The 24,257-nt window shown below is 42.3% G+C and overlaps 1 protein-coding gene across 1 annotated transcript in view; it reads right to left on the minus strand.

The window, feature by feature from the left end:
* Positions 1-24,257, minus strand: part of WDR64 (WD repeat domain 64) — a 2,246,160-nt gene that overhangs the window by 1,294,432 nt on the left and 927,471 nt on the right. Inside the window, exon 14 of the mRNA XM_086925751.1 lies at positions 4,428-4,551. Coding sequence (XP_086781877.1) covers positions 4,428-4,551 — 124 coding nt within the window. The remainder of the gene's footprint in view (positions 1-4,427; positions 4,552-24,257) is intronic.

Genomic DNA, 24,257 nt, shown 5'->3' on the forward strand with positions numbered 1-24,257 from the left:
TCTGGAATTGTCACTCTGTATAAGGGAAAATTTAGATAGATTTGTGGGAAAATCAGGGAATCCAACTAGAAAATAGATCCACCTCTTTATCTGGCTTAGAGTTATGTGATTGACTATCCATCACTGTTTACATTGTTGCCTGTACGGCAGACACTGAACCTCTAACTAAACAAAATGTAAATAAAAGGACATTATTAAATGTATTATAAATAAATTGGGTGATATCGAATGGCTTTTATTATGGCAGAATCAAGACGTCTCCAGTTTCAAAGAGAATTGGGCAACGGAGGACCTATTTTGAAATGGTTATCATTTGTACCAGACAAGAGCAATCATGTCACCCTCAGGAAGAGCCAAAGGGGCTGTAATAACACTGATCCGCAACCCATTGGCCTTAAATGTTAAAGAGTTGGTAGTGAATAGCTTGTACTTTCACCTTCTTATTCTGGAATCTCCCAATCAAGATTTTTGAAAAGCAAGATTACACAAAACAATGTACAATATAAAATGAATATTCATGGGCAAAAAAAAATAGAGCACATAAACAAATAAATACATAAATGAATAAATAAACCATCCACATAATCACGAAAGGCACCCCAAATGCTTATACCAGTCAGATGTTTCTAGCTTACATAGATTGTACATTTTTGCCTGCCACAGTTCAAATACTGGGGGATCTATCTGGAGCCACTTACCCGCAATACAGAGGCGAGAGACAGTCATAGAAAAAAAGACCAGCTGTCGATGTTGGTGTAGTGTATTCAAAAGACTACTTGCAGACAGCTTCCCTATTAACATCATTGCAGGTGTAATAGACGAAACTTCATAACCAAAGACAAAACCTTTTCAATGTCTGTTATAAATCTAAACAGTTTATGACAGCTAAAAAAGATATGTACACTATCCGCACTATAATCCCAACACTGGAAGCACTTTCCATCAAACCCAGCCCCCCATTTAGCCATCCATGCGGGGGTGTAATATAAATCAATTTGAGACTTAAAAAATTGGACTTTTAGATTTGCTGACATTAGTGTCTCCCTAGATATTGCAATAAGTTTCTCAACCGCGATGTCTGTTTCTCCCAACTCTCTAGACCATTTAATATTATATTTATGAAGATCATCTGGTCTATCAGCTAAAAGTAGCTGATATACGACTCCAATTTTAGACTGTTGTCTAACCGTCTCTATAAGAGAATGGGGTGTCATATTGGCATTAGTCTGAAATAAAGAATTCCCTAATCTGCAAATATTTGAAAAACTGCACTTTAAGCACACCATATTGTAAAACTAAATCATCAAAAGATTTACACACTCTATCAGCAGAGTAAAAGTCCCCTAATTTCCTAATACCTTTCTTTCTCCAGGCTAGAGCTATATTATCCCCAAATATGCCAGGTAGAATCTTTGCTACATTAAAGGGCGTATAGCATTATATTTTCCCCATTGTATTTGGCATATGTAATCATTTCCACACTTTATAGGCATTATTCAAGACTTTGAATCGCGTTCGTTTAAAGTAGCTACCATCCACTTCTGTGAATAAGTACTGTTTAGCAATAGGACCCAAAAGAATTTCAAAAATTGTGGGTGTGGTGGCCCTATTAATAGCGCCTTCCCCAGTGAATAACACCCGCACTTTTAACAAAAAACATGTGAGGAAATATAAAGCAAAGTCCGGAACCGCTAGGCCCCCCTCTCTCAAAAGGTAATGTCATGAAACGCATCGCATGTCTAGGCCTACCAGGGCTCCAGATAAATATCCCACAGATTGATTGAAGATTCTGTAATCTAATATTTGTGACTTCCAAAGGTAATGTACAAAATAAATAAAGAGCCTTGGGTAAAACATTCATTTTAATGATGTTACAGCACCCTATCAATGTAAAATATAATCGCCCCCACATACCCAAATAATCTTTAGCATTGTGGATCAGTAATTTCCAATTCACATCCATCACTTCAGACATAGAAGATCGAATTTGAATACCCAAGTATGTCACCTCTTTAACTACCCGCTCATCGATCCAAACAATATTATCAGAACACAAAGTTAGCATTTTTGACACATTGAGCTTGTACCCAACAATTGATCCAAATTCTGTGGCTAACCGCTCAATCTCCTCAATCGCAAGAGAGGGATCCACAGTAATCACGGCTATGTCGTCTGCATAAGCAAAAACAGAAAATTGATAGTCATGAACCAAAAATGGAGGGATACGGTCATTATGGCATAGTTGTTCTATAAAAGGATTAATATAGAGGGCAAATAAAAGAGGAGAGCAGGAGCAACCCTGACGGGTGCCACATGTTATAGATACTGCATCCAATAGCAAACCCATTGCAGAAATTTTAGAGGTGGGGGCTTCATACAAGGCATGCCGAGCTACCATAAATTCATCACCAAAACCACTTCGATCCAACAATTGCCACAGATAACCCCATTCAACACGACCAAACGCTTTCTCTGCGTCCAATAAAATCAACGCTAGATCCCTCTTTTCTGCGCCAGCGATGTCATATAATGTTACAACTTTATTAACGTGTTCAGTGGTTCCAAATTGAGGAATGAAACCATGTTGATTTAGGGATAACTGTAGATAGCCGATTGGCCAAAACTTTTGAGTAGATTTTGTTGTCACAATTTATTAAAGAAATTGTACGATATGATCCCACCAACTTCGGAGGTTTGCCCTTTTTACAAAAACTTTTTCATTTGATTGTAAATTCTGTTTAAATGAGGAGTTTAAGGAACGTATGGGTTACTGGATTAGGGATGTCTTCTTAAATAATAATATGTCAGCATCTACTATTATTATTTGGGACACTTTTAAGGCTTGCTTTTGGGGGGAAGTTCTTAGTATTAGTTTACATCAACAGAAGAAACTCAAGCTCGAGCTTGCTCGACATTATGAGGCTCTGAGAGAGGCAGAAGGTGCTTTAACTATAGGGATTGCTTTAGGTTAGAATGATGTCTCTGGATTAGCAAATAATGTGGCTAAACACTGCGCAAAGGTTTTGGGGTTTTGTAGTGTCGAGAACGCTAGGAAATATTTTACATCGAAACAGCAAATTCATGAATTTAGGGAGATTATTGGAAGACGGTTGGCTTTACGGCTTCGCATGAAGGAATCTGCTCAGACCATTCAGGCATTGAAGGATCAGAATGGTGTGTTGCGCTCTGATCCCCAACAGATACTTGCTTTTCAGTTTTACTCTGCTCTTTATACTCACCAGGGAGGGCTGACTGGGGGTGAAAGTGTATTTCTGTGGGAGGGATTGAGACAATTAGACCCTTTCTTGGCAGAGCAACTCGACTCCCCGATTTCTATGATGGAATTAGAAAGTGCAGTAAAAAGATTAGCCTTAGGGAAAGCGGCAAGACCTGATAGGGTTCCTGCAGTGGTCTACAGGTTGTTTTTTTCATTTAAATAAAGACGAGATGTTGAAGGTTTTTCAAATGGCACAATTAGGGCAACCACCTAAGTCTTGGTTGGGAAGCCACAATTGCGGTGTTTTAAAAAAGATTTTTGGTCCAAATATGCATTTATCTCCACAGGATATGAGTCGGCTATTGATAAGGCGTTCAACCTTATCAAAGAAAAGGCTGTCATAAATATCATTTGGCTGGGAGACTTCAACATTCACCCCTGTAAATGTAATCTAGAACGGGTTTATATGGAGGAAGGCTGGGCAACCCTTTTTTTCATTTGCCACATAATAATTATGGAAATACGCTTAACAAGATGGTTTCGTTGAGGAATATGCAAATGGTAAATAGCTTGGCTACCACCTCAGACGCCTTTTTAACCACATTCCAGTGAGAAATTCAAGAATCTTCCATAGATTTAATTTTGATTACACACCCACTAAGTGACAGGAGCAGTATTACCAATACTCAATTTACAGATTTCAGCGATCATGCCATATTGTTCTGTGAGATCCTTCAGGTGCCCAGGGTCATGATGATTCCCCAGAAAGTGGGCCAGCCAATATTAGCGAGGAGAAATGGATACCAACTTAGATGGGCTCAAGTGAATAAACAAAATCTGGTTCCTGAAATAATTAGAAAGACCCCTGATACTCATACAAGCTGCCTGGAACCTGCTATCCCCCCACAATCTCTGGTTTTGTCCTTTGTAGCATTCCTAGAACCCATAAGGAATGCACTTACTAGGAATAACACTATGAAAGCAGGAAAGGATAAGGGTTGGTTTGACACCTCTTGCTCTAAAAAAAGGAAAACTCTTATTATAGCCCTGGGAAATAAACCAAGAAATATGCCAGCAATTGCTACCCTTCGCAGGGAATATAAACAGGCTAGGAAAAATAAAGAGAAGGCGCTAAAAGAAGAGATATAAACTCCATGTGTGAAAAAGAAAAACACAAAAACAATTAGTAATTACAGTAGAACTTTCTTACCATTGTACGCCCCTGTGCTGAAATAAAATCCATGCTCATGAATGGCTGCAGTTGTCAGTTCTATGGTTTGTCCGTGAGCCTCCATGATCTCATATATTTGATCACCTGTCTCTATTTCCCAAACCTACAGGACAAAATACATTTAAATGCCAGGTGCATTTATGAAGAGGTAGAAAGAGTGTTAGGGAAAGGGAGATGTGACACTTTTGAGCACAATTTGTCTACACTTTCCTGGCAATCTTAGAAAAACAATCCATTTAATTTTAGAACCAGCCAATAATGCTGCAGCTGCCATCTCTATAGTGAAAGTGGAGTATTTCAGATTTAACATGATTACTTTCCTTAGGAAAAACCTAACATTTGCATGGACACAAACTAATACAATAAAATAAACAATGCAGACGTATAAACACAATCAATTCAACTTACCATATAATGAAATATGGTTTGTATGAGGAAAACCAGTTATTCACTAACAATATTACCACTGCTATATTTGCTCTATTCCTTAAAACATTTTCAAACAAATCGCGAGCCAGTACATAGCATGACCTGATTGAATCACCACTATCAAACCCTTTTAAAGCTGTGGTTGTGCTACTAGTACCATATCCATATAAAATACTTTTCAGATTACAATTTGGGATATTACAACGTTCGGGGCATTCGTCTTCTAGATAGAACATAAACTTGTGTGGCCACCTATATTAAGTCAAGGGTTCAAAGATGGAATATAAATGTGCTGCAGCCTGAATCATACAATCATACATACATATATATATATGATGATGTGAAAATTACAAAAAACGCTGTTTATTGTGAACATGCCCAGCGTCATCAAGGTATAAACATACCGAAACACGTAGGTTGTTCGCTTGTATCGTGAATTTTGATTTTGATTGGAGCAATAAATCAACATACTGCTGCTGTGAATTGGAAAGTGAGAGTGTGGCGTCTTTTTGGAATCCTGTGGGTGACATAGGATTGGAGAAGAAATATATATATATATATATATATATATTACCTACTGGCGTTCGCCAGTAGGTATATATAGTTAGGATAAATTCCCTATGGGACTTTTGAAAATTCTATGTCTAATAACTTTGGCGTTTGTGGATGGAATCGGCTGAAATTTTCAGGAAAATGGCACATTTTGTTTCTGAGCAGCTCCTGAAAATTTGGTGGGGTTTCGTCAAGGGGGGGCTGAGAAAAAAGGGGGGTCCCAAAACGCGTTTTTTGCATTGAGTTTTCCATAGGGCGGTTGGACTCACTTTTAGCTCGAACGGCTGAATGGATTTGCACGAAACTTGGCAAAATTGTAGGGACTGTTAGCCCGATGTGCCTTTGCTAGGTCTCAATATATGTGCTCCAGTAGTTTTTGAGAAATTAACGTTCAAACCAAGATATATATCTGTAACAGCGCTCTGGGCAGCGATCCGGTCCGCTTACTTTTCGCTTATCGGAACTTTGCGCGCAGAAAGCTGATTGGCTCTCCGGTGTCTGTCAACATTCTAAACAGTCCGGAGCGGACGCCATCTTGTCTCTCGGTAGGATCGAGAGAGAAGAAGAGGTGGAAAACGAAGGGGGAATTTAATGAAAGGGGGCAAGGTATCCCCCTCTTGACCCCCTAGGAATGTTGTTGGGGTTATTAAAGGGTCCCGTGGGGAAAATAAAAAAAAAATGATTTTTCACGGTAGAAGCGCGGCCGCGAACTGGTAGCGAAACGGGAATTCGCCATTTTGTGCTTCGTAAATTAAATTACTAGTTATAAGTGGGTGCGGGAGACGTATCCTAATCCCCTATGTTTCCTGAGGGTGGGTGAGGAGGCTGATATATGTTGATACATCTCTTCCAGCGGCTGTGCGTGAGCTTTTTTTTTTTTTTTGCTGCGTGACAGTCCGGAGCGGCCGCCATCTTGTCTCTCGGTAGGATCGAGAGAGAAGAAAAGGTGAAAAACGAAGGGGGAATTTAATGAAAGGGGGCAAGGTATCCCCCTCTTGACCCCCTAGGAATGTTGTTGGGGTTATTAAAGGGTCCCGTGGGGAAAATAAAAAAAAAATGATATTTCACGGTAGAAGCGCTTCACGGGCCGCGAACTGGGCCGCAAACTGGTAGCGAAACGGGAATTCGCCATTTTGTGCTTCGTTAATTAAAGTACTAGGTATAAGGGGGTGCGGGAGACATATCCTAATCCCTTATGTTTCCTGAGGGTGGCTGAGGAGGCTGATATATGTTGATATATCTCTTCCAGCGGCTGCGCCATCTTGCCTTTTTTCGAATGCCACAATTTTGTCGTGCACGGCAGCCATTTTAGATGCCAGGCTGGTCCCAGGCTATCACCTACCCCTGCGGATGTAGTTTATGGCCCCAGCTGTAGAGAATTCAGACATGCCAATCCTCCTGATTCAGGCGTGTGAGTACTGATTTCAGTGCTAGTCTCCCGCCTCCCGATTTCTGCAAGCAAAAACCCGGGGGCATATTACGAAGAACTAGCGATAATTTTTGTCTATAACTTGTTTAGAGACAAAAATTATCGCCGCACATCGGCGATTTTTATCGCAGATAAACCTTGCTATTATCGCAGAAAAGTCAGCGATATTCATGTATTATCGAGCAAATGCTCTTAGCCATGTTATCCACCTCCCATTGGATAACATGGCTAAGAACTGCTCAGGGCAGGTGTTAGATTTTGGAGATATTCGCGCTTAGCGCGAATATCTCCAAAAGTTGGTAATAGAAGGTAGCGATGTTAGGGACTGTTTCCAGTCGCTAACATCTTGGCACGCCACTTTGCATGTCATTAGTGATAAGTATCACTGACATGCAAAGCCGGGCCCAAGATGGTCGCTATCTCCTTTTAGGTGTCACTAACTGGTGTTAGCGACAGCTTGATAATAGGGAAATAATTTTATCTCCGCTTTCATTGTTTTTAAAGCCAAAAAAGCGGAGATAAACCCCCTTGCTAATATGCCCCACGATTCCTTGGGGGTTTCAGCTGATAGGGCTTGGTATTGTGTTACATGGTAATTTTTCCATGAAACGTCAGAGGGTCGATGTAGGGGTTCTAGAAGAGGTGATAAACCATTTAAGCCTCATGAACAAGCGCATGGTCTTTTAAAGATTTCTGAAGTACTCGGGGCGGCGGTGTGTGTGTGCCCTCTTTCAGGAGCGGGCGGGGGGGCACTGCCAGCAACTTGCCAGGTCAGGTAGTGTTCAACACGTGCATCACCCTTTCTCTGCTTGCTATTGCGCTCCATGCTTCGGAAAGGTAAGAAAAAGAACGTGCATTTGAGTTTGAAATGTCCGATCCTGCAGCAGCACACTTCCAAAGCCCACACATGACAATAACCCGATTCAAGGCCCCATTCACCCGTTTTTAAAAAATAGATAACAGTCCAACAAAGTAAGGTTATAAAACTTTATTAACTTTTAACGATAATGAACAGAACAAAAACTAAAAACATTTAAACATTTATTAACACAAAAAGCAACAATGGTTAGAAGCTGTCTTTTGTGCGAATAGTCCCAAGGCAGCACAACGTGCAGAGTTCTGGACGGCACCCAGGTGATGTCGCCTGGGTGCCGCACTGGTTTAGGGATCCTACAATGCTGCTCCGAAAATTGGCGTGGGGTGTCCCGGGTGGGGCGGGGGGAGGCCTCGTCAGTAGCGGTCTGTTGTGCGAATAGTCCCAAGGCAGCAGAACGTGCAGAGTTCTGGACGGCACCCAGGTGATGTCGCCTGGGTGCCGCACTGGTTTAGGGATCCTACAATGCAGCACAGAAAAACAGCGTGGGGCGTCCCGGGTGGTGCGGGGGGAGGCCTCGTCAGTAGCGGTCTGTGTCCAGTGTCACATGGCTGACACAACATGTACGACAGGCACCCAGGTGATGTCCAGTAAACTGCCGCACTGGTTTTGGTATCCTACAATGCTGCTCCGAAAATTGGCGTGCGGCGGCCCGGGGGGGGGGGGGGGGAGGCGGCGTGAACGGGCCTCCCCAGGTGGCGGCCATTTAGCTGAGTTGCGTCTCGCTCACCATGTTGTGGAGTTGCTCCCACTCTTGCAGTGCAGCGATAGGCGGCTGCCACATGGTTGTCAAAATGGCGGACGGCTCTTCGGTTTTGGGCCTGGTCCACTGAAATGGCCCTGGGACACCTTGGAAGTCGGACGCTTGCCTGCTAGGGCTTGGGCTCCATTCTCGAAAAGCGTCCCCTCAGCCGTGAAGATTGTATAAAAGTCTTGGGGGCCCCCGACTCCCGCAGGCTTCCGGTGGGGAGCGGCTGCCATGATTGCTCGCGGAATGACCACGACGGAGCCACGAGATGGTGGTGCTCTCATGCTGACGCCAGCTTCAGTCTCAATGATCCAGAAACAAGGTGGGGCTTTCATCGTTTGGGAAAAAAAAATGTTCTAAACCAATGAAAAGTGTTATTTTTAGGTCATATGACCAAGCCTTCCATCTTTAGGAAACCAAAAGTAAAATGAACCAATGAAAAGTTTTATAAACAAGTCACATGACCTGTTATGCGACATAGGGCTACAAAAAGCGTAGAAAATCCGTTGGCACGTGAGGCGGCGTCAGTAGCGGACCGATGTGCGAATAGGCCGAAGGCAGCACAACGCGCCGAGATCCGGATGGCACCGAGGTGGTGTCCAGCAAATTGCCGCACTGGTGTGGCCATCCTACAATGCTGCGCCGAAAGACGGCGTGTCCAGCAGAATTGCGGTCACTGTTGCGGTACAGTGACTCGAACGCGCCGAGATCCGGATGGCGCCGAGGTGGTGTCCAGCAAATTGCCGTACTGGTGTGGCCATCCTACAATGCTGCGCCGAAAGACGGCGTGTTCTGCTGAGTTCCGGTTACTCTTCCGGCACAGTGACTCGAACGCGCTGAGATCCGGATGGCACCGAGGTGGTGTCCAGCAAGTGGCTGCACTGGTGTGGCCATCCTACAATGCTGCGCCGAAAGATGGCGTGGGGTGCCCCGTTGGCTTATGAGGTGATGTCAGTAGTGGACTGATGTGTGAATAGGTCGGAACCAGCACAAGGCGCCAAGATCCGAATGGCAAGTCCTGGATGTTGAGTGCCTCAGTTGAGAGTTCTGAGCAGTGCTTGCAAGACTGTCTGAAGCTTATTTGCACCTGCTGCAGCTTCACTAGGTCCGGCGGAACTTGTTGCCTTTTCCTTTGTGCTTCTTTTCCTACAATGCGTTTCTTCTGAAGACACGACCAGGTCCCTGAATGTGTGCAGGGGGACGCTATTGAATGAATGAACGCGCCAAGATCTGGATGGCACCGAGGTGGTGTCCAGCAAATTGCCGCACTGGTGTGGCCATCCTACAATGCTGCGCCGAAAGTCGGCGTGGGGTGCCCCGTTGGTTTATGAGGTGATGTCAGTAGCGGACCGATGTGTGAATAGGTCGGAACCAGCACAAGGCGCCCTGCACTGTTGAGCCTTTTTCAATGTCTGTTTTTTGTTCTTTCCCCTCCATCAAAAACAAAACAAAAATACAAGGCGCCAAGATCCGAATGGCAAGTCCTGGATGTTGAGTGCCTCAGTTGAGAGTTCTGAGCAGTGCTTGTAAGACTGTCTGAAGCTTATTTGCACCTGCTGCAGCTTCACTAGGTCCGGCGGAACTTTTTTCCTTTTCCTTTCTGCATCTTTTCCTACAATGCGTTTCATCTAAAGACACGACCAGGTCCCTGAATGTGTGCAGGGGGACGCTATTGATTGAATGAAAATGGCGGCTTGACACAAAGCTGACTCAAGCGTTACTGTTGGTGCTATACAGACAAAAATTGGTTTTCAGTTTGTACATTCTTCAGGTTTTTTTTTCCATCCAAGTCTGATTGAGAGTTTGTAGAAAAATGGCTTCAGATTTTCCACATACTACTCTTCAACATTCTTCCTAAATGTAACAATGTGAAACTCACTAGGAGAACGGCTGTTTCTGTTTCCTTTCAAAATGCTGCCACCAATATTTTCTGAATGGAAGACACCATCTTGTAACATAAAGGGCCGAAAGGGGTTCTGGTCTGGCCGATGGTTGGTGGAGACATTTTGACTATATCTTGGACCTGCCCGGCCTCGCCCAAAATGGCGCCGGTATAAATGGGACTCGTAACTCTTTGCCCGCAAATGTATATCTAGAAAATGTTATTGTAAGTGGCCCTGTCGTATTTTAATTACAAAATGTACGTCCACCGATTCCGCAACTGTTAGACACCTTTGTTCTTGTCACCTAATGGCCCGCTCGTTACGTTCTTCTACAGTGTAAATGTCTCCTCATCATATACGATTTGAGTTTGCTCCGTGGCCGGCCCACGTGGTTATAGGCCCGTATTTGTATACTGACATTTTCACAATAAAGGTTTTTAAAACAAAACACGGTAGTAGTATTTTCATTTGTAAAGTTTTTACTTTTAGTGACTGTTTTCGAATCAGTAAAAGGCAAGTGAAATAAAGCAGTCCAATTACATGACGGATAAAAGGTATAATATGTAGGAACGCAGTAAAGATAAATGGTCAAGGGCAGTTGTGTTTTTCATGTCTGCAACATAAAGTGATCGATAAGAATCTGATAATCAGGCGCATCGGCGACTAAGACAGCAGGCCGAATCTCTTTTACTCAACGGCTCCGTCATGGAAGGAAGAAACGCCCTTTTTCTCGAAAAAGGAATATATTTTACTTGCCAGACAGTTGTAAATTTTCCGGGAAAGTACATTAGCCTGGAATATTATAACATATGTTTGAAAAAAAAATATTGTTCGAAAATAATAAAAAGCGTAATTTTTAGGTCATATGACCAAGCTTTTCATCATTAAATTAACAAAAGTAAAATGAACCAATGAAAAGTTTTATTAACAAGTCACATGACCTGTTATGCTTACGTTACGCGCTGCGCGCCGCGCCTCGGATCACTTCCGGGTGCGCTAACGCGGCGTGTCATAAAACGCATTACGCGACAACGTAGGTCAAGAATATAGTCTAAATGTCTCCACCAACCAGCGTTCAGAACACAACCCCTTTCAGCAGTCCAAAAAGTTCTGTTAAATGACAACAGAGGGGACAGGCAACAAGAACCATCAGTCAAAGAGGGGAGGGCAAGTTCTTCTCTTCCGGGTCATGTTGGGGCGCTACCGGAACTGATCGAATTGGTAGTCTACAGTGTTTCTGGATGTTTCAGACTAAAGCTGGCGTCAGCATGAGACCACTACCATCTCGTAGCTCCGTCGTGGCCATTCCACGAGCAATCATGGCAGCCGTTCCCCACCAGAAGCCTGCGGGAGTCGGAGGCCCCCAAGACTTTTGTAGAATCTTCACGGCTGAGGGGACGCTTTTCGAGAATGGGACCCAAGCCCTAGCAGACAAGCGTCCGAGTTCCAAGGTGTCCCAGGGCCATTTTAGTGGACCAGGCCCAAAACCGAAGAGACGGCCGCCATTTTGAGAGTCCTGTGGCAGCCGCCTATCGCTGCAGCGCAAGAGCGGGCGCATCTCAACTACATGGTGAGCGAGACGCTGTAGTCGCAAGAGCGGGCGGAAAAGAGCTGAATGGCGGAAGAGGCACAGTGTAGCAAAAGCGGGCGGAATGGCAACTAAAACGATAAAGGGGCGCCTCACTACAGCTTGTCTTCAGGTCAAACGGATTGTGGGACAAGGTCCAGAATTGAAGAGTCATCAAAAGGCAAAAAGTACCGCCGGACCCCGGGAGCCGGCCGCCTATGTCGGGGGCGATCTCAGGCTACACCAGTGCTATAAGACTTGGGGAGGGTGTCGGAGCCAAGCGTCTTCTCCGAGTCCATGGCCATCACACCGCCCCTCAGGGGCCTCCGTCAAGCTGTTTAGGAAGGTAACATATCACATTGTTTTCTAATGCAGTCAGGTCCACAAACGACACTCACTTACTTTGAGAATAGTGAAGCTGCAGTAGGTGGAAATAAGCTTCAGACAGTGTTACAAGCGCTGCTCAGAACTCTTAACTATGGCACCCAACATCCAGAACTTATGCTATTTGAGAATGGTAGTGACATCGAAGCATCTCGGGGACCAAAACCATTAACGTACTTTCACGTATGAAAATCTTACTTGGGGAGGGGGCAGGAGCGAAGCGCCCCCTCCCAGTCAGCGCCACCACACCGTATGTTGAAAATCTGAAGCCATCGTTCTACAAAGTCAACCAAACTTGGATTGAAAAATCTAGAAAAATGTACAAACTGAAAACCAGTTTTGGTCTGCATAGCATCAGTAACAACGCTTGAGTCAGCTTTGTGTCAAGCCGCCATTTTGATTCAACAAAGCACAGGCATTGAAAAAGGCTGAAATTCAGAACTCTAAACTATGGCACCCAACATCCAGGAGCTTGCTATCCGGATCTTGGAGCCTTGTGCTGTTTTCGATCTATTCACACATCGGTCCACTACTGACATCATCTTATAAACCAACGTTATGTAAATAGTTTTTTAATAAAATGTTTTACCCTGTTTCTTTGCTGGTGTGTTGTCTATATTTTTAATATTTGCATAGGGTTTGTCATTATTTTGTGCGGGATGGGTGATGGAGCCGAGCTGTCTTGCAGCCCTCATGGTGTGGAGCTCAGTTCATGTCACTATTTTCGTATTTCTCAAGAAGGGTTGTTCCTAATATTTCTATTTTAGCGAGGTCAAAAAGAGATCCAATTAGTGGCCTACTGATTTTGCTCGATTACTTTTATTTTTTTACACGATTTTTCACTATCTGCAAAGAATAAACAGAGTATTGCGACTTTGTGCTTGTTTGTAAATAGAGAATGATCCAAAGAGAACCAATTCTAAAACAGTAAATGCTTGGACAACAATCAATCAAATGGAGAGACAAGGAGGCACGACGGATTACAACGGGGGTAAAGGCCTGCGTTAACTACCCTTCAGTATCTGCAAAGAGAGAGTACTACTAAGGCAAAAGAGGGGAGGGGGGGGGGGCAGCGTTCAAAGCACATCAGCGTGCATAAATACGAAAATGTTTTTATCTATCACGTACTTGACATTTTAAAGCTTTTCATATTTGCTATTAAAAAACCAATGAAATTCACAGAAAAAACCATAGGTTATAGTGGATATATAGTTAGGAATTTGCATTTACAAAACCTTGAAAATTCAATGAAAAAACCATAGGTTATAGGCCATATATAGTTAGGAATTAGCATTTACAAAACCTTATTTTACTCGCATAAAACCATTGAAATTCCATATATAGTTAGCTAACTATAAGCGCTAACTATATATCGCGCACACGCAATCCACTGCTGATGATGTCACATATTACATCATTCATGACATGGTCAGTGACATCACTGATGACATCACTGATGACATCTCAAATGACATCACTGATGACAACTCAAATGATATCAATGATGACATCTCAAATGATATCAATGATGACATCTCAAATGACATCACTGATGACAACTCAAATGACATCACTGATGACATCTCATTTGTCATCACTGATCACATCACTCATGTGATAATACAATGAACCTCTTCAGACTCTAATATAACCTTACATACACTCAGTATAAACAGACACTCACAGACTGTCACTCATTCATGGAGTTACTCACACACCTAGTCAGTCATGCAAAGAATCAATCACACCTCCATTTCCTCAACTATACAGTTATACACATCTTACTTATTCAAACATATAATAACACATATTTACTCTCTTATATAATCCCTGATACAAGCTCACAGTGATCGATACAGCCACTCACACATTCACTGGCTCTTATGTTCAGTTATTTATATATCTCAACTCTCACATGTATTGTGTTTTACATACGTACTTACTTGCACATGTAGCAATGAGAAATCCATTCACTCACCAACACACCCATGCACAGTCAACCGCCCATATAGCTGTTTCCACATGCACTCTTGAACTCATACTCCTAGTAAATCAACTGCTTACACATCTATGCACAGAGTCACGCACCTCCCAGCCACCCACACACACACTCAGCCTCTCATTCAAATATTTGGGCAACCAATCAATAACCCATATGGCCACTCTTATAGCTACTGATCAACACATGCAGCAGCTTACACAACATCAAACATACTGATGCACGAATTAAGACAGTTTAGTCACTAACCCATGTACTCAGTGAGACACATTTAATCACTCACTCATACAGTCAGTCATGCACCTACTAAATTCTTCATTCAGACACTTATACATCCACTCATTCTTCAATATGTGAAACATATTTAAACTTTACAGACACATACAATCACTGGATGTTGTGATCAGTGATGTCATCAGTGATGTCACTGACCATGTCATGAATGATGTAATATGTGACATCATCAGCAGTGGATTGCGTGTGCGCGATATATAGTTAGCGCTTATAGTTAGCTAACTATATATGGAATTTCAATGGTTTTATGCGAGTAAAATAAGGTTTTGTAAATGCTAATTCCTAACTATATATGGCCTATAACCTATGGTTTTTTCATTGAATATATATATATATATATATATATTCACTGAAAAAACCATAGGTTATAGACCATATATAGTTAGGAATTTGCATTTACAAAACCTTGAAAATTCACTGAAAAAAACATAGGTTAGAGACCATATATAGTTAGCTGGACATTTTATTGACATAAAACCAATGAAATTCCATATATAGTTAGTTGCACTAACTATATATCGCGCACCCGCAATCCACTGCTGATGATGTCACATATTACATCATTCATGACATGGTCAGTGACATCACTGATGACATCACTGATGACATCTCAAATGACATCACTGATGACATCACTGATGACATCTCAAATGACATCATCTAGTGTCTGTGTGTTTTTGTAAAGTTTAAATATGTTTTACATATTGAAGAATGAGTGGATGTATGGAAGACTGAGTGTGTGTGTGGCTGGCTGGGAGGTGTGTGACTCTGTGCATATCAATGTGTACTTGCATCAGTGATTGTATAAGAGAGTAAGTATGTGTATATGTGTGAAAAGTATGGTGTCTGTGTTTAACTGTATAGATGAGGAAATCGAAGTGTGATTGATTCTTCACAGGACTGACTAGGTGTATGAGTGCATATGATAGTGTTGTAATAATGAGTGACTGTATGTATGAGTGATTGTATGGGTGAATGAGTGAATGTGTGTGTAGACGTAGGAATCAGTGAGTGCGTATGTAGTAACTGGTATTGGTGTGTCATGATGTCATCAGTGATGTCATTTGAGATGTCATCAGTGATGTCATTTGAGATGTCATCAGTGATGTCATCAGTGATGTCATCAGTGATGTCACTGAAGAATGGTGTTCTGTGTTTAACTGTATAGATGAGGAAATGGAAGTGTGATTGATTCTTTACAGGACTGACTAGGTGTGTGAGTAACTCCATGGATGAGTGGCAGTGTGTGAGTGTCTGCATAGGTGTATGAGTGCATATGATAGTGTTGTAATAATGAGTGACTGTATGTATGAGTGATTGTATGGGTGAATGAGTGAATGTGTGTGTAGACGTAGGAATTAGTGAGTGCGTATGTAGTAACTGGTATTGGTGTGTCATGATGTCATCAGTGATGTCATTTGAGATGTCATCAGTGATGTCATGAGGGATGTCATTTGAGATGTCATCAGTGATGTCATCAGTGATGTCACTGACCATGTCATGAATGATGTAATATGTGACATCATCAGCAGTGGATTGCGGGTGCGCGATATATAGTTAGTGCAACTAACTATATATGGAATTTCATTGGTTTTATGTCAATAAAATGTCCAGCTAACTATATATGGTCTCTAACCTATGTTTTTTTCAGTGAATTTTCAAGGTTTTGTAAATGCAAATTCCTAACTATATATGGTCTATAACCTATGGTTTTTTCAGTGAATTTCATTGGTTTTTTAAAAGCTAATATCTATAGCTGTAAAATATATTCTTTATTACGTGACGTATCACGTAGCCACGTGAGACGCCTCATGGCGCGTCGCATAACCGTGACGTATCGGCTCTGCAGCGCAAACAAAACCCGTAACGTAAGCGTGCCGGAGCACGCTTACAGATATATATATATTTTTTAACCTTAATTAGACAAAATCCACACGTGCACATATCTTGAGGCCTTGCAAAGGCACATCAAACAAACAGTCCCTACAATTTTGCCAAGTTTGCTGGAAATCTATTCCCTTAATTTTTTTTTTACTGTTTCTCTTGGTTTTCCCCTTGTTACGCTTACCGGGACGCTACCCGGTACGCGAACCGGACGCTCCAAAAACACAAGATGGCGGACTCCCGTTACGCTGACGGTTAGCTGCCCGGTTCGCGTACCGGGAAGCGCCTCTACCGCGAAAAATCGTGGGGGACTTTAATGGCCCCCTCATCAATCCTAGGGGGTCAGGAGGGGTTTACCTTGCCCCCTTTCCTTCATCTCCCCCTTCTTTTTTCACCACATCTTGTCTCTCGAACCTACCGAGAGACAAGATGGCGGCCGCTCCGGACTGTTTACAATGTTGACAGCTACGCTGCCGGTTAGCTGCCCGGTTAGCTGCCCGGTGAGCTGCCCGGTGAGCTGCCCGGTGAGCTGTCCGGTGAGCTGCCCGGTGAGCTGCCCGGTTCGCGTACCGGGACGCGCCTCTACGGCGTAAAATCGCAAAAAAATAAATATATATTTTTTGCCCCGCGGGGCACTTTAATATCCCCCTCATCAATCCTAGGGGGTCAGGAGTGGTCTACCTTGCCCCCTTTCCTTCATTTCCCCCTTCGTTTTTCACCACATCTTGTCTCTCGATCGTACCGAGAGACAAGATGGCGGCCGCTCCGGACTGTTTAGAATGTTGACAGACACCGGAGAGCCAATCAGCTTCGCTTCGCGAAGTTCCGTTACGCGTCAGGTACGGTACCGGGGCGCTAACCGGACCGCTGTCACAGATATATATATTTTTTTAAACGTTCATTTCTCAAAATCCACTGGAGCACATATATTGAGACATAGCAAAGGCACGTCGGGCAAACCATATCTACAATTTTGCCAAGTTCCATGTAAATCTATTCAGCCGTTCGAGCTAAAAGTGAGTCCAACCGCCCTATGGAAAAATGAATGGGAAAAACGCGTTTTGGGACCCCCCTTTTTTCTCGGCCCCCCCTTGATGAACCCCCCCCCCCAAAATTTTCAGGGGCTGCTCAGAAACAAAATGTGCCATTTTCCTGAAAATTTCAGCAATTCCGTCCACAAACGCCAAAGTTATTAGACATAGAATTTTCAGAAATCCCATAGAGAAAAAATCCTAACTATATATACCCACTGGCTATCGCCAGTAGGTAATATACATATATAAACATATATAATCTGCATATCTATATAAATATAAATGCATGCATACATATATGCATACATATGCATGTTATTTACATGAAAGTTTTAAAAACACTAATAAAAGCAAAGCTAAAAAGCCACCTCATTACAAACAGAATGGCTTTAACTTGAACGAGGGCGAGATCTATTGCATTTTCAATGCTTGTTTACTTTGGTTCTACCAAGAAGGCATTCAGATGTGTCACACATTTGCCATAAATTCTGAATGTTAGCACTCTAGTTGCTCATTAGATCACTGTAGTAAAGCTAGTGCTCACCAGGGAAGTCTGCTGCTAATCATGGTTTGCAGCCATTTTCCCGCATTTTTTATCCCGCAGACTTTCAGTCCGCATACCATTATCCCGCAAGGTCATTGACCTCGCATACCATTATCCCGCATTGTTTTAAAACGCATTTGCATTTATCGCGCATGCCTTTACAAAGAATTACGTTTTAAAGGCATGTATGGTAAATGCATTTGCGTTGTGAAAACCACGATGACGAGAGAGGTAAGTGGGTTTGTGTTAATTTTTTCGTGGGTTAGTGATTGTGTAGTGTAGTGTAGTGTTGTGTAGTGTAGTGTTGTGTTAGTGTAGTGTAGAGTTGTGGTGGTTGTTTAGTGTAGGGTCATGCTGGGGGTAGTGTTTTAGGGTTTAGGGTTGTGTTGTAGTGTTTGCGTAGTGTAGGGTCATGCTGGGGGTAGTGTTTTAGGGTTTAGGGTAGTGTTGTAGTGTTTGCGTAGTGTAGGGTCATGCTGGGGGTAGTGTTTTAGGGTTTAGGGTTGTGTTGTAGTGTTTGCGTAGTGTAGGGTCATGCTGGGGCTAGTGTTTTAGGGTTTAGGGTAGTGTTGTAGTGTTTGCGTAGTGTAGGGTCATGCTGGGCGTAGTGTTTTAGGGTTTAGGATAGTGTTGTAGTGTTTGCGTAGTGTAGGGTCATGCTGGGGGTAGTGTTGTAGGGTTTTGGGTAGTGTTGTAGTGTTTGCGTAGTGTAGGGTCATGCTGGGGTGTAGTATTTTAGGGTTTAGGGTAGTGTTGTAGTGTTTGCGTAGTGTAGGGTCATGCTGGAGGTAGTGGTTGGGTCATGCTGGGGTGTAGTGTTTTAGGGTTTTGGGTAGTGTTGTAGTGTTTGCGTAGTGTAGGGTCATGCTGGGGTGTAGTGTTTTAGGGTTTTGGGTAGTGTTGGCGTAGTGTAGGGTCATGCTGGGGGTAGTGTTTTAGGGTTTTGGGTAGTGTTGTAGTGTTTGCGTTGTGTAGGGTCATGCTGGGGGTAGTGTTTTAGGGTTTTGGGTAGTGTTGTAGTGTTTGCGTAGTGTAGGGTCATGCTGGGGGTAGTGTTTTAGGGTTTTGGGTAGTGTTGTAGTGTTTGCCTAGTGTAGGGTCATGCTGGGGGTAGTGTTTTAGGGTTTAGGGTAGTGTTGTAGTGTTTGCGTAGTGTAGGGTCATGCTGGGGGTAGTGTTTTAGGGTTTAGGGTAGTGTTGTAGTGTTTGCGTAGCATAGGGTCATGCTGGGGGTAGTGTGTTAGGGTTTAGGGTAGTGTTGTAGTGTTTGCGTAGTGTAGGGTCATGCTGGGGTGTAGTGTTTTAGGGTTTTGGGTAGTGTTGTAGTGTTTGCGTAGCGTAGGGTCATGCTGGGGGTAGTGTTTTAGAGTTTACGGTAGTGTTGTAGTGTTTGCGTAGTGTAGGGTCATGCTGGGGGTAGTGTTTTAGGGTTTAGGGTTGTGTTGTAGTGTTTGTGTAGTGTAGGGTCATGCTGGGGGTAGTGTTTTAGGGTTTAGGGTTGTGTTGTAGTGTTTGTGTAGTGTAGGGTCATGCTGGGGGTAGGGTTTTAGGGTTTAGGGTAGTGTTGTAGTGTTTGCGTAGTGTAGGGTCATGCTGGGGTGTAGTGTTTTAGGGTTTTGGGTAGTGTTGTAGTGTTTGCGTAGTGTAGGGTCATGCTGGGGGTAGTGTTTTAGGGTTTAGGGTAGTGTTGTAGTGTTTGTGTAGTGTAGGGTCATGCTGGGGGTAGTGTTTTAGGGTTTAGGGTAGTGTTTTACTGTTTGTGTAGTGTAGGGTCATGCTGGGGGTAGTGTTTTAGGGTTTAGGGTAGTTTAGTTGTTTAGTGTATGCTAAAGGCATATTCGTTCTAAAAGTTTTCGTTATTTTAATTTGCGGCCTAATAGTACATGCAGGATTTCGTCATATATTCGCTAATCATACTTTCTATGGCAAAATGAACCCCCTCATTTTGTTCCTTTTTAAATTAAATGTTTTAAGAGTTACCACTTTATTCCAATCAAGATGGCTTCAGGTGTGCCATACCTTTGTAATAAGTAGGACTGTTAGCACTCTAGTTGTTCTTTAGAACACTCTGGGACATTCTGTCATTGGGCTATAGTTGGGCTACATCTGGCTGATATTTGGGCTACATTTGTTTTTTTTGTCTCTGGTGGCCATCTTTGGGCTACATTGGGCTACATTGGGCTACATTGGGCTACATTTGGGCTACATTTGGGCTCCAACATATATATAGCCCAATGTAGCCCAATATATATTTTTCAAAGTTAATTTTTGTAAAAACCACTGGAGCCTATATCTTGAGACATAGCAAAGGCACATCGGGCTACCAGTCCCTACAATTTTGCCAAGTTTGGTGTAAATCCATTCAGCCGTTCAGGCTAAAAGTGAGGCCAACCGCCCTATGGAAAATTGCATGGGAAAAACACGTTTTGGGACCCCCCTTTTTTCTCGGCCCCCCCTTGACGAAACCCCCCCAAATTTTCAGGGGCTGCTCAGAAACAAAATGTTCCATTTTCCTGAAAATTGCAGCCAATTCTGTCCTTAAACGCCAAAGTTATTCGACATAGAATTTTCAAAAATCCCATAGGAAAAAAATCCTAACTATATATACCTACTGGCTATCGCCAGTAGGTAATATATATATATATATATATATATATATATATATATATATATATATATATATATACAGGTCAGAGCAAACAACATCAAGTTAACACTGGGGAGGAATTGGAGATTCTCAAAAGCAGCCGCATGGACACGCTGAGGCCTTGCCGCAAAACAGGGCAACAAGGAGAAGAAGGGGGCGCAGGCAAGGAAGAAGAAGGTGCCAAGAAGCGAGCGAGAGGGAGAGCTCGCAGATAGGAATCAGTCAAGGGGGGGGACTCAATGAGACCATGCAAGTCAATAGCCCCTTAAATAACAGCAATTCTATCATCAATTTGTCGGGCATTGATCTCTCAGCGGCGGAAAATCAGCTGCTCAGAGCGCCTGCTGGCAGGCGCTCTGAGCAGCAGAACCCACCACGGATGTCCCCGCCAAACATATAAGGGGCACCAGTTGGACGGTTAAAAACAGAATTGATGTTTCAACACTGTTGGTGATGTGTTTTCAACACACCAGAAACACCGCCTGAGGTGCCTTTGGGCCTCCAGGCATATATCTAATGGATTACCTGTGTAGCCAGGCTTGGCTGCAGGTGTAGGTTGCATACTTACTGTCCTGAGAAAGACTCGCAGCAAAGGGTCCAATTTCCACATTGCATAGTCAAGTCGAAACGTTGATGCCTTCAACCCTTATCCTGTACTTGCGACCCACCATATTAACACCAAAATGTATTGAATACAGAAAAAATATTTACAGATTGACATGTAAAATGTTTTTGGACAGGTCTTATGTATACTGATCTTCATTATCAATAATTGAAACATTGTAAATCTCCTTCTTGAAACCTTGAATCACCTTTCTGATTTCCCACAACACCTCTTTACCTTTTTTCCTTTCTTGAGCGCAACCTGAAACCATATTTATGATAATCTCATACTGTTTGATAATAAATGACTTAGAATTTATTACACAGGTTTCTTATGTGTGGTTTATTGAATAGATGCAAAGAGAAATTTTATTTGGGTGCATCTGTATTGTCTAACTAGTATTCATTACCTTTTCTGCAATAATTGATTCGCAGATGAAACAATAACTGTAGTTGAATCCAGGTCACGGACCACTGTTTATATTCCAGTATAACGCCTAGGTCCGGACTGACCTTAGAGGCAACCCCATTATCATTAATGATAGAGACCATTAGGCCACAAAAAAGAGGAGGGGATAAAGAATCTAAACTAAGGAGGTTGGAAACATCCTATATTCTGCGGTTTGATTCGAAACATCCGAATGGTCTAAACTTAAACTTACCTTCCTTCAATAAATGTAGTTGCAGAATATTAGGAGGTTAACTGAGTTGGCCATAATGAAGGGAACATCTACATATAGAGAAGTGGCCATTGATGAAGTATAGAACTCCTCTCATAGGAAAAATGCAATCTGATATTTGATCCACCAAATGAAAGCTTATACATTTTAAAGTGTGCAGTGATTTTAGGGTAGTGTAGTCTATTTATTGATATATTTATGAAACTTAGGGATTAATTTTTTTAAATCATTGAATAGAAAGTATATATATTTATTTTTCTACTTCTGAAATTTATAGTGATTTTATTCATGGATTAACCCTAAATGATATATAGATTAATATAAAGACTGTCCTGTCACCGCTTTGCATTTTAAGTATTTATGCAATTTTTTGCACAGATTGGTAGTCACCTTGCTGACATACAGAAAAATGAAATTGTAGTTATGTATTACTTATTCACTTAACGGTATTGCACTATTATTATTTTTTTAGGCACTTGAATAAGATACATTTATGCACGTATTTTTCTTTCCTTATGAATTTCACATTTTGATTTTTCTGGCAATTAATTGTTAGGAATGTTGAAAAGTCTTATTTTAAACATTATGTTGAAGAATATACAATACATTAATGTATAATTGACCCAGACGATGTGCCCATGTAAAGTATTTCCACTATGTCTATTTATTGGCTGCACTGCACTTGCACTTTAAAAGGCAAAGGGTAAAGCCTTTGAGCTGTCATGTGATCAAGGGAGGGATCTTCCGAAAAACGTTATGGCAGCACTGGCTTAATAAAGGAATGCACTTAAATTACCGGGTCCACGCTCGTTTGTTTGCATGAAAATTGGTAAAGCGAGTTTGAAGGATATATATATGTATATATATATATATATATATATATATATTCACTGAAAAAAACAGGTTTTAGGCAGGTTATAGTTAGGAATTAGCATTTAAAAAACCTTAGAAATTCACTAAAAAAAATAGGTTTTAGGAATGTTATAGTTAGCTGGACATTTCACTCATACAAAGCCATTGAAATTCCTCTGTTATAGTTAGTTGTACTAACTGTAACTCTCGCATCCGCAATCCACTGGTGATGATGCCACATATTACATTTTCTTTTTAGCCCCGGGCACTGATGATCCCCGAGGCTGGGGGTCCCCTCTGGGCTCCAAATAAAACAATAATAATTTTGCCCCCGGAGATTAATTATTTTAAAAAACTCCTTTTTATTTTAATTATTTTACGGTACAATCCACACACCTTACACGCATCCCGGTTGTTTAAAAAAAAAATGTGTGCCCTGGGGTCTACAGGGTAAAATTATTTCTATCCTACCTTCTTTCTCCGTTTTGAACACATATTCCACTGACTTACTCAGCCTCGCTTCTACCGAGGCACAAAATGGCGGCCAACAGTTCCTGGTTTCGAATGTTACAACCGCTTGACAGCCAATTAGCATTGAGCGCATGATCGGGACAGTGCGCTTATAATACGATGTCAATCCTCGCACAATCCGCGGATCCACCGCGTCCATAGATATATAAATAACTTTAACCATAATTTTCTCAGAAACTACTGAACAGATTGACACCATATAAGCAAAAGGCACAAGTCGGAACTGAGGACAACCTCCCTTCCAAATTTGGTGTAATTCCATACAGCGGTTCGGGCTGTAGCCGTGTCTACAGGTTCTATGAGAAATTGCAATGGGAAAACATGTTTTGGGACCCCCTTTTTTCTCATCCCCTGCTTGACCAATCACCCCCAAACTTTCAGAGAGAGAGAGCGGTACTGAGCTGGCCAACAGTTTGGAAAATTTCAAGAAGATTCATCAATAGACGCCAAAGTTATTGCCAATAGAATGTTGGGTTTTCCTATGGATAATAGGTCCTAACTATAACTACCTACTGGTGACCACCAGTAGGTAATCTATATATTTATGTGAGCTGTCGGGAATGTAAGAAGACCTTCCCTTATTCACAAATTGCGGTACTTAAAGCTGGCAGTAATGATCTGAAGGGGGGGTTAATTAATGCTAGATCCCTGCCCAAACACACATTACATATCCAGAATTTAATAACTGAAGAGAACATGGATTGTCTCTTTATCACGAAACTTGGCTTAAACCATGGTGTAATCCCAACATAGTGCACGCCCTATCACCTGGCTATTGCATACAAAGGGCGTACAGAGGGGGAAAATGGGGGGGAGGCGTGGCGATTATTCATAGGGACTCCCTCAACTGCACTGTGGTTGAACTGCAGGATTTG

The sequence above is a fragment of the Lissotriton vulgaris genome, chromosome 6 (assembly GCF_964263255.1).
Source record: "Lissotriton vulgaris chromosome 6, aLisVul1.2, whole genome shotgun sequence".
Lineage (NCBI taxonomy): Eukaryota > Metazoa > Chordata > Amphibia > Caudata > Salamandridae > Lissotriton > Lissotriton vulgaris.